General features: G+C 40.5%; 1 protein-coding gene across 1 annotated transcript in view; it reads right to left on the bottom strand.

Annotated features, from left to right (window-relative positions):
* The window catches only part of tgfbr1b (transforming growth factor, beta receptor 1 b), a 50,274-nt gene that overhangs the window by 14,703 nt on the left and 23,098 nt on the right, over positions 1–12,473 (bottom strand). Inside the window, exons 3-5 of the mRNA XM_067435563.1 lie at positions 9,248–9,484; positions 2,804–3,034; positions 558–725 (exon numbers count right to left, since the gene is read on the bottom strand). Coding sequence (XP_067291664.1) covers positions 558–725; positions 2,804–3,034; positions 9,248–9,484 — 636 coding nt within the window. The remainder of the gene's footprint in view (positions 1–557; positions 726–2,803; positions 3,035–9,247; positions 9,485–12,473) is intronic.

The raw sequence follows: 12,473 nt of genomic DNA on the forward strand, positions 1-12,473 counted from the left end.
TTTTATTCCCTTTCTGGACATGGACAGTATAGTGTGCATACACTTGCATACGCTCTCGGACTAAATATAAAATATCTTAAACTGTGTGTGAAGATGAGCGGAGGTCTTACGGGTGTGGAGCGACATTAGGGGGAGGAGTTAATGACTGACATTTCATTATTGGCTGAACTAACCCTTTAAGGCAATTTAGATATTTAGACTGGAAACAAGAAAAAAATACTAAATAAGAAGAGCTTTTTTGCAGTGTGTGTATGTGTGTGTGTGCGTGTGTGTGTGTGTGTGTGCATGTGTTTGCATGTGTGCGTGTACGCGTTTGCGTACGTGAGTGTATGCACGTGTGCGTGCGTGTGTCGAGCGTGTGCGTGTATGCACGTGTGTGTGTGTGTGTGTGTGTGTGTGTGTGTGTGTGTGTGTGTGTGTGTGTGTGTGTGTGTGTGTGCGCGTGTATGCACATGTGTGTGTGTGTGTGTGTGTGTGTGTGTGTGTGTGTGTGTGTGTGTGTGTGTGTGTGTTTACGGTCGGCCGCCTCAGGTGTGAGTGCGATCCCTAACCATTACCTTGCGTTCCCACGATCTCCATGTGCAAGTGTGCCAGGCCGCTGGCGGTGGACAGAGACAGCTTGATCATGCCTTCCACTGTCACGGTGTAGCGGTTGAGGTAATCAAACAGCGAGCCGTGCTCATGATAATCTGACACCAGCCACAGCTGCGTCCACGTCCCATTATCTGAGGAGAGAGAAGACAGGTGAGACCTCCACCCATCCCACACGCCGGTTAACATTAACTATTAGATTGATTCACTATTAGTGATGAACTCCTAATAATAACAAGCAGAATCAATATTTTATGTCACCATTATGGTGATCAGTGTTTGCTTTAGTTGGGTTCTTGACCCTGGACTTTATAATATATTTAGTTTGGCTGGTGTAACTGAGTTCAAGACAACATTATAAAGATTAAAAACTGATCGGTTGTTGTTGCCAATGTTTTGGCATTATCATCATGTTGTGAACAAAAAATTAGAAAACATATCTTATGTCATTTTACGTATGAAGTAAATGCATCTTGATTTAAAGCAGCACCAGGTAGGTTTTGCTCTCGGGGTCCCCCTACAGCTGGGAGACAGTATTGTCCTCTACTACTGTCTAAACTCTGCCATCCTACATCAGGGGAAGGGCATTTGTTGACATGACAGCCATGATAGCCCTGAACACAGCAGGAGTCCACATGCGTCTGCTCGCGTCGCGTGTGAAATGTCTTCATCCAGGTACAGTCAGTGGCATATGTTTCAGCAAGTCATATGAATATAATTTTATGGGTTTTATTTTTTTCCAACGCCAAATGATCGCGATGCTCACGTTTTAAAAGCCAGCATCATTATAGTATCAAATATCACAGACATGTTAGGTATCCTAAAATATGAATTTGTACGTCTTATGTATTTACTTGCAAGAATGTAGCCCCTACCAAACTTGTACACGTTGGGGTGTTGGTGGAAGTGACGTATATGCCGTAAAGCAGTCGAATGTTGTAGTTCTTTTTGTTCTCGGGTTACGAAACCCGAAGTTTAAAAGTGCGATTAAAAGCGATACAGACAGCGTCAGGCTATGGCCAGTGTTGGGCAGTAGCGTCGCTACAGGTACTGACTCTACTAGCTTAACTACATTTTCCAGTAGCGCGGTGGTAGCGTCTCGGTTTTCTCGATGAAATAGCTTTTCAGTAGCGAAGCTCTTCTTTTGATCAAGTAGTGCGGTAGCGTCCACACAAGCTAACGTTACATTTCCCCAAGCAATTCTGAGGATCAAGCTCAAATTGGAAACACAACTGATAAGAACGCGGATAGACTTAACACATCAGACATGTCAGCATTAATACGAATATGGATCTTCCCTTAACCCAACCTGCTGCCACTGGTCTTTGCTATGTCAAAATTTTTCTTTTTTTTTCTCTCTTTTCTAATGTTTCAACATGTCTGTTTTAAAGTAAATTTGTACACGTATTTAGCAACAGGAATTGAAGACTTATAACTGTTTTACTGCTTTTTATATTTGTATTGTTCTCTTTAATATTTCTTATTGTGTTTTTAGGTAGACAATTTTAAGATCTGTCCAGGGACAACGGATGAAAAATAGCCTTTTGGCTAACTCTGGTGCATTTACAGCCATGCCCATTAATGGACACTGTCCCTGTCAAATAAAAAATAATATAGACTTCGCGCAGACACACACAGATGCGCGCAAGCCTTTCAAAGACTCCTTTGGCACTGAGCACGTTTTTTTTGTACAATTTGAGTTGTAAATTAACTTACAGTTTGTCCTGCAAAAGTGCCCATGTCTAAATTGAGCATAAATGCAGACACACACATGCATATCATACACAGATGAACATACACACACACACACACACACACACACACCGTCTCGACACCATCGGTTTTGTTAATATATGGATGACATGTTTTTGTTGCCGAATTGATTTCGGACAGTTTTTGAATAAATAAAACAATTGCATGTTGTCTATCTTCTTGACTCTTATTGATCACTGAAATAGCATTGATTGGGTAATTTAATGTAGAGTAACTGGTAGCTTAGCTCACTACACTACACTTCCGAGTAGCTTGCCCAACACAGGCTATGGCAGACGTGTCGTTCACCCTATTGTAAGTCGATGCATCATCACAAGAGTCTTGAAAATATATTATGAAGGTTGAAAAGTTCCCTGGTGCTGCTCTAAGAATTGTCAGATATTTAGACTAGAAACAAGACAAAATGGCTGCGTAAGAAGAGCATGTTTAGCAGTGTGACCTTTGTTGTCTGCGGCGATGAAGCCGAGGATGTTCTCGTGCCGGAGCATGACGGTCTGGTAGATCTCGGCCTCCCTGAACCACGAGCGCTCTTCCCTGGAGCTGAAGATCTTCACCGCCACCTCCTCTCCTCTCCACTTGCCCCGCCACACCTCCCCAAACCGGCCCTTCCCAATGCTCTCCTGCAGGATGATGGTTCGGGCGATGGTCCTCTGCACCAGCAGCGGGAGACCTGCGGGACACACACACACACACACACACACACACACGTCTGGTTCACTATCTTTGTGGGGGGACTCCATAGGCGTAATGCTTTTCATACCGTACAAACCGTATTTTCTATCCCCTTACACTGCCCCTAAACCTACCCATCACACACTCACACTCACACACACACACCCCTTAACCTACCCATCACAGGAAACATTCTGCATTTTTACTTTCTCAAAAAAACTCATCCTGTATGATTTATAAGCCTTTTGAAAAGTGGGGACCGCTGGCACAATGCAATATAAACAAGGGCACACACACACACACACACACACACACACACACACACATACACACACACTAACACTCACAAATCTGCATGAACACGAGGGGGTTCGTGTTCATGAGGGGTTGATTTTGGTCATTTAGGGAAGTGTTATACATTATTATTAGAGCTACACTGCAAAAAATGCTCTTCTTACTAAGATTTTTTCTTACTAGTAATTTAAGATTACTAACCATTAATAAAACCTATAAAAGCATCTTAATGATATTAAAATCACTGGCTTCATGCCCTGGTCAGAGTTCGTGTGTGAACAAATAATACACCAGCATATTAAACAACATTTCTGAAAAAATGCAATACACACTTTTCCTGGCGTGATTAATCAGCGAGGTTATTTTTGCCCTGTTCACCTGAAGTCTGGCCTGCAGATCAAACTCAGATATTCTTATTTTAATCCACTGGAGCGTGGACATATGGAGGTATGAGCTTTGTAAGTGTGATTTATAGACCCGGAAAAAGTCATAAAAATTCATAACAACTCTATGGGCATTTTATAAAGATTATATATTTTTTTTCTAGTTATGCCAAGCTTTAAAATAATTGATTGGGTAGAAAATGTGAGTAGAAAAACAAAACAGAGCCCTTGTTTAAACGTGAAGTGTGTGTGTTCTGTGATTGCACAGTAATCCCTGATCAGGCTCCGCCGTTATAGCCAAACTCACAGCTTTGCCTTTAGAGCTGCATTTTGTTTCAAGTTAAAATAGTCCAACATTCGGCTTTTCAAATGAAGCCAAATGAGCTATGTTTAGACGGCACTCTTTCATCATAGCTGGCTTTGTCTTCCCAGTCTATTAAAGGGACAGCTCAGCTAAAAGTGTAAATGCTGCTATCAATTACTTCCTCAAAACACAAATAGGGATATTTTAATGAAACCTGAGATATTTCCGTCTGTAGGTCCGTGCATCCGAACGTTTGTTTACCGTATTTGATGAGCGTTATGGGAGTGTGCAGGGTTGCCATATTGGGGCGGTTTCAATCTATTTTGCGGGCAAAAATGGGTTTGGGTGGGTGGATAAAAACTGGGCTGGTTTTGGATCAGTGCGGCGGGTTTTTTGTGGCTGAAACACCGGCACTACAGATCCTTCTTCCTGTGACCCTCTGTTCAACAGGCAGCAGTCTCACACACACACACACACACACAGCTCTGGCCTGGCTGACGTGCGTTGTGTAGAGATGGCCCGCCGTGCAGCGATGTTCTGCTCCTGCACAGACCGCACTGACACGTGTGCTGTGAATAATATGGCCAGCGTGATCCTCATGTAATGTTATTCATGATTATGCATGTTTCATGTATTTGAAATAATTGAAATGTTAAAGTGGGTTATTTTGTATATTCATATATCAACTCAATGTTTTCATGTTAGGCTTTTGTTCCAAGCGACTTTTATTGACAATAAACACTCATTGATCGCCTAAGTTGATCACATTTTTTTTTCTGTGACACAAGTTTATAGTTTAATAGTATAATAGTCAGACTGAGGACGTCCATTACGTTTTCCTTTTTTAAACCAGAAATACAATATGGAAACGTGGTTTCATTTTTAATTTTATTTTTTTAACACTGATTAATAGAATTAGCAGATACAAGGTAATTGTCTTAAATAATATTAATTAATATTAATATTTTTTTCTTAAGTAATATTAAAAATAATATAAATTATTTATAACTTGCTGTTTTTTAAGCGCCCATACATTTTTCTTCTGGAATCCACAGAATGACGGACAGAGGCAGAGAAAGTCTGTGTGCTTTTTGTCCATTCATTATTCTATTTCGGGACTAAATGTGTACTAGGGCTGCACGATTTGGGGAAAATATATAATTGCGATTATTCTGGGTAAAATTGCGATTGCGATTTAAAATGCGATTATTGTTATTATTATTTTTTACAAATGAAAAGCGTGTGTATATAACTGTGTTTTTATATTAACGTGACTAATAATAATTATTATGATTATTATTACTGCTAAAAATATTTGTAAAAATAAGAAATATTACCATTACAATAACATTTTCATAATTACAAATAAAAAAGAGTATGTCAGAATAAATATAACAATATAATACTAATACTAATTATTATTATTATTTTGTAATATTTTAAAGAACTTATTTTACAAAAAAAAAAAATGCTGGGTTACCTATTAATATGCAGACAGCCTATGACTAAAAAAAATTAGAAAGGTCTAAGCCTAAGAAGTTATATATATATATATATATATATATATATATATATATATATATATATATATATATATATATATATATATATATATATATATATATATATAAAGTATTTTTTTATTTTTATTGATTAGCCAAACGTTTTTAATTCATACTGAAAGCCAGAGGGCGCCCTCGAGCGGAAAACGCCGCATGTGCCTCAGAGGAGTAATTGACGTTAGTTTTCAGGAAATCCATGATGTGAAGCTACCACGGTGTAAACAGAAGATAGAGACGCTTTGATTAAACATGACGACAATAAACACGACTGCAGCAAAATATGAAGTATTTGAGTTCTTCAAGCCGTCAAGGGTATTTTCATAATAATAAAGTGTATTATAATGCAGTGCTGATTGACATAGAGTACTATAAAATAACGCATCGTCTGCCTCTGATGAGAAGCCACATCAGCTCACACACACTCGACTGACGATATGAAGTGAGGTAAACATGTTATTAAACGTCTTTTGTTGAACAGGTTTATGAACGCTTCACTAGTTTGTGAAGATGTTTGACTCGTGTTGCTTTTTTAAACGCACGTTATAAGCAACTTTCAGACGGAGCAGCGTTTATCACAGAGCAGCTCTTCGCTAACACACTGGGCATTTATTTATTTAATTAAAATCACAGCCTTTGAGCTTTCATAATCGCACACAAGCCAAATCGCGATTGCGGTTCGATTTCGATTAATCGTGCAGCCCTAATGTGTACTTTAAAAAAGGTGCAGCTTGATTTTTTGTTTAAAAGAAAAAAATCAGAAAAGGCTGTAATTTGTTTTCCAAATATGTTGTCATCAAATAACAGTATTAGAAAATTGAACGACATTTCCGATCGTTTTTTAATTTGTAGGCCTAATCATTATTTGTAAGTTTATTGTGTTTCATTTGACTGATCCTATCTTTATCTGGAAATAATTGTACAAAAGAACATTTGTAAATTTACATGTTTTATATGAATCTGTTCGTTTCTAGATTATAAAAATGCAAAACGTAGCTAATAAAAAAATTAATAAAAAAATACGTTATTTTATTTTGTGCGCATTTGTGTATAGCCTACGTTTTGATATAAATGTTGTTATTCAAATCAGTATTTAAAAATACAGCAACCATTTCATTTAATGATTTTTTCTTCCATGGAATGGACGCAAAGGTACAAAGAGCGTTGCGTTCATTTCATCGAATGTTGTTTGTGAAATCGGATAGGCTAGTCGATACACGGGTCATTTTAAAGCTTGTAAATGATTTCGATGTATTTAAACGAGAAACAAGCCAAAAAACATTGGGCGGTTTTACGCAAAGTTTTGGGCTGGAAAACCCTGCTGGCATCTGGCAACCCTGTGTGTGTCGGTCAGTGTTTAAAGTTAAATCTGTTCATCCTGTAAAGCGTTTGTCTCTCTTCAGAAGAGATTAAAGGAACACTCCAATTTATAAAAAATAAATAAATAGGCTCATTTTCCGAGTATGAGATAAACGTGCGCACAATCTGCTGCTGGCTGGGGTTTATAAAGGGCTTGTTGCGCAGCTTCTGGCGTACACACACTTTAACACACATTAAATCTAGGTAAAGTTTTATAAATGAGGCCCCTGGTCTTTAATCATGTTCTCCAAACCTGTTTTGTTCCTTCAAAGTTTGTGTGTCTTTTTAAATGTTGTTCCAGAACGCTGCCAGAGCACTGAGCGTAACGTTCCCATAAGGTCTGCTTAACGATAAACAGAATGCTCTGAATGTCGTGAGAGCGTCCAGAGAACAGTTCCCGTTCGTACAGCATATTTCTGTTAGCTGTCCCTGTCTAGACATAAGAAGGCGTGGATGTATCCGAGTGTGTGGCCTTAATGTGTCTGCTGGCCCTCTGCAGTTCTCATGAGTGTGATAAGGCTGTGGTGGCAGGCTGAGGCCTCGTTCTCTTCCAGTGTGAAGCCCTGATGTTGAAGCGTCACCTACACTCTTAGCAGAAAAGCTTCTACGGCGCTACAGATTTGGAACCGCTAAAATATTCTATATAGAAGTATAGTTGAGTCTTCTCCAAATAATCTTTTCAGCTAGTAATATGAACACCACACAAGGGTTAAAATAAGATAAATAATCTGCCAATGGGGTGAGAAAAATAATGTTGTTTTAAGATTATTTTACATACCTTAGATTATTTTAAGCAAAAACTCTCTTAATTTTGAGTTATTTTTTCCCCAAACAAGACAATGCTTTTTACTTGTCTAATAAATTATTTCAGCAGTTTGACACGCGATCCGAATCATGAGTCGATTCGCTGACTCATAACCGTTTGAATCTTTATTTGAGGATTGAACACAAACGCGGAAGAGAAGCCAATGCTGAATAAAGTCGTAGTTTTTGTTATTTTTGGACCCAAATGTATTTTGGATGCTTCAAGAGACTCTAATTAACCCACTGATGTCTCATATGGACTACTGTGATGATGTTTTTATTCCCTTTCTGGACATGGACAGTATAGTGTGCATACACTTGCATACGCTCTCGGACTAAATATAAAATATCTTAAACTGTGTGTGAAGATGAGCGGAGGTCTTACGGGTGTGGAGCGACATTAGGGAGAGGAGTTAATGACAGACATTTCATTATTGGCTGAACTAACCCTTTAACTTTCTTGACGATGTGCCAATAAACTAAACCCTTCACACTCGGCACACTCTCTTTAATCCGGCCGGAGATGCCGTGTGATGAATGTGGAAGAAACTCAACAAAACAAAGGAGAGGAGAGAGGGATGAAGAGCCACAAACGAGACAACAGACAGAAAAGCAGACATGCAGACGTAAACACACACACACACACACACACACACACACACACACACACACACACACACACACACTGAGGTAATTATATGATGGAAACGAGTGTAAATAAAGCCGGAATTACAGGAATCTCAGGAAGTTTCTTGTGAATCAGATATGGGCGTAAAAGCACAACTTGACACCCGAAAGATGTCTGAGCCAAGAATACAGACAAAGAGGTCATCGTCCTGCACATCAAAGACTGTGTTACTGTTAAACACACACCAGTCAGGCATAACATTATGACCACCTTTCTAATTTTGTGTTTGTCCCCCTGACCCGTCTCTGATGGACTCCTCTAGACCCCTGAAGGTGTGCTGTGGTATCTGGCACCAAGATGTTAGCAGCAGATCCTTTAAGTCCTGTAAGTTGTGAGGTGCAAGCATCACACTGCCTCCGCCGGCTCGCTTTCTTCCCATAGTGCATCCTGGGGCCATGTGTTCCCCAGGTCAGCCACACACACATACACACCCGGCCATCCACGTGAAGTAGAAGAATATGTGATTCCTCAGACCAGGCCACCTTCTTCCATTGCTCCGTGGTCCAGTTCTGATGCTCACGTGCCACTGTTGGTGCTTTCGGCGGGGTCAGGGTTCAGCATGGGCACCCACAATTTGGCCCTTGTCAAACTCGCTCAAATCCTTACGCTTGCCCATTTCTCCTGCTTCACACACATCAACTTTGAGGACAAATGTTCACTTGGTGCCTAATATATCCCACCCACTAACAGATAATCAGTGCTACTCACTTCACCAGTCATAATGTTACACCTGACCAGTGGAAAACTGTTCAAGATCATTTCTGTTAATTGAAGTAAAGCTGAAATGCGATGTTTGTGTGTGTTTAGATGTGGGACGCACCGGAGCCGGAGCCGGACGTGGTCATGTCGTAGATGAGGTCTTTGAGCGTGGTTCCCACGGTGATGAAGGGATGGTCCATGGACGGGTCTTCCTCATTAGGCACGCGGTGGTGGAGGACGGAGCGGCTGTGGCAGATGTAGAAGATGGTGACCATCAGGAAGCAGACCACACACACCGGCCCCGCGATCAGGGCCGCGAAGGCCACGGGGCCCAGCGCCGGAGGCTTCTGCGTGGGCACTGCGGGGGGACAACCGGGTCAGCAAATCATTCCTCCATGCATCTCAAAATAGATTACACATTAGTATTATACATTTTCATATGCACTGTGGGTCTAAAATCTTATTTTAAAGGGGTGTCTGCATGCGATTTGACTTGTGTAACTTTAGTTAGTGTGTAATGTCGCTGTGATGTGACTTGTGTAACTTTAGTTAGTGTGTAATGTCGCTGCTTGAGCATTAACAGTCTCTGCAAAGTTACAGCGCTGAAAGTTCACTGCAAACGGAGATATTGTCTTTTAAAGTTACGGCAGTTTATTGCCTACAAAAATGGCCGCTTTGGACTACAACGAGCTTCTTCCTGGATTGGTGACATCATAAACCCTCGCTAGTCTCTGCAGATGTGACTTCTGCCCGTAATGGAAAGGGGCGTGGCCTTAACCTGTGCTTCAGCCAATAAAAATACAGGAAACTACATTTGGCCATCCGACCGATCTAAGACCATTGTGTTTTTTGGAGGGAGGGGCTTCAAAGAAGCAGGAAGCAGACGAGCCGTTCAGAGCACAGACAGCGGTGTGGAGTAAAGGGAGGATAGAAGAAAAATACAGTGTTTAAAGTATTAAGACGTATTAATGTTATACTGCGCCCCATAAACACAACCAAGCCTAGAAAAACACCACAGAACCGCCGCTTTAACCCCTTGCGTGTCAAAGATCGCAGACGAACAAACTCAGACAAGTATCATTAGACAGAAGATCGACTCCAGCTTCGATATTTGAGCACTGTTTATGATAAAACTGGGCTCCAGTGACATTAAACTCTTAATTTATGTCAGGAGTGCATTATTATCGAGCCGTTAAGAACGATATTTTGAATAGATTATCAGACGCACGTTCATTCTCTCTCGTCTGCACTGGCTCATTTTTGTTCACAGAGATCGCAAAGAACAGCTTTCAGTTTAGCTCTTAGTTCAAAAGTGCTCATATTTGGAGAAATACTGACATATCACGTTTGCAAAATATTTCGTCATACAGAATACCATTTCTATTCATTTCTCACGGAATTATTCAATATAAAAGAGTTACAACGTGCGCCGACCAATCTCTGCGTCTCTTCTTAAAGGGGCGGTGAAATGCTGTTTCCTGCACACTGAGCTTTCCACTGTTAAAGACTCGGATTCCCATCCTAAACACAGACAAAGTTTCAAAAACTAGAGCGACTTCAGCGCTTCAGCACAGCATTCTGGGAAGGCAGCGCTGCATTTGAACCGATTTGAACGCAGAAATGACGGGAAGCTTCACAACATCGCTTCAGTCGCGTCTCAAAGTGGATCTCCACGGTCACTGCTGTCAGGACTTCACCAAATCATACCAAAGAAGTGTGTTTCTGACGGAGCGGTCCCAGCGATAAAGGTTCGGTCCTGCTTTGGAAGCAGCCGGTGAGTTAAACTGCTTCAGATGTCTGTGCTGTCGGCTATCGTCGCGTGAGGAAACATCAGTAAACGACACGATCGCGTGCTTCGTCAGTCAAATGCGCTAACGGACTCCATTGCTGTTCTCTGTATAACGTTACACTAGTCTGACGTGCTAAACCGTTCTGCTTGCTCCTGCTAAGGTTTAGTCGCATACAATAGTCCATAAACCGAATCATGTCCTCATAAACTGCGAGTAAAGACTATGCATCTGATATGACTCATCAGGCATTGATTCGCTCTCTGATCTGTCAGTCATCTTTCTGCTGAACACCGCCCTCTGCACGACGCGCTCCTCCTGTCTCGGACACTTCCTCATTCAGGCTCAGTGAAGAACGAGTCTGCTCTTCATTTCTACGCGTGAACTAAGAAGCTAATAAACACGATAACTATAGAATAAGGTTTTTGTGTGATTGTTCATGTGATTTCGGCTATTTTATATCAATAATGGATGTTTACATAATGACTGCTAACAGGTGTAGCGATTAGCTCCATATAAAATGATAAATATAACATGTTTTACTATCATCATATGAATGAAACCCCATGATATCGCGACAGGAAACTAATAAAAACACTCGATGGTGGTCTAAAGGGATATTTTGAGTGAAAGAGTCATTTTAATTTAATTCTCTAATGCACCTGGTGGACCAGGAACTGTCTATTTTGTTACAATAATTCCCTGAGCTGCTAATGGGCCATTTGGGCCGGCATTAAGGCTATAGTGTTCTTATAACCGCTATAGAATCAAAACAAAAGGAACCCAGTGTTTGTCAGGAACCCTAACCCTAACGCCTCATACACTCAAAGGTGTGAGACGATCGTCGAGTGAGCTGTTCTCCTCACCAGACTGCAAATGTGTCTGCAGGCCAACATAATATTTGATAGCATATTCTGCAAAAAAAATAAAATAAATAAATCCCATCATGCTAGGAAAACGTTTAATAAACTGCCTAGTTGTGGACATAACAGCCTCAGGTTTTAAATAAAGCATGACCACACCTTTGGCTTCACTTTAGTTGTGGTTATAAATTGTTATACTACATTCACATAATATTTTTATACATGAAGAAAACATTTTAAATATTTACATTTTTTATTTTAATGTTTGAGCCTATATCTTCATATTAATAACTGTCTGGCTTTCTAGATATATGTTACTCATGTGTATATTCAGAAAGACTTTCGAGCAGCAGCCCTTTTATTTGGGGTAGGTCAAAATGCCCCCCTTGCCAAAAGGGGTTAAACCTGAGAGTATTTGGGTTTTGAAAACTCAGAATTAAGAGGCCTATCAGATCTATCTACATTTCCCAAGATACTGTAAGTCTTTCCATGTGTACTGGAGGAAACAACGGCTTCCAATTTGTCTTTCACACACACATAACAGAGTTAGTCAGTCCTCACAGCACACTGACAGCAGGACTGAGGCTCAGAAAAAACTCATCCTGCATGATTTATAAGCCTTTTGAAAAGTGTGTGTGTGTGTGTGTGTGTGTGTGTGTGTGTGTGTGTGTGTGTGTGTGTGTGTGTGTGTGTGTGT

This window comes from Pseudorasbora parva, chromosome 24 (assembly GCF_024679245.1).
Source record: "Pseudorasbora parva isolate DD20220531a chromosome 24, ASM2467924v1, whole genome shotgun sequence".
NCBI classification, from domain to species: Eukaryota; Metazoa; Chordata; class Actinopteri; order Cypriniformes; family Gobionidae; genus Pseudorasbora; species Pseudorasbora parva.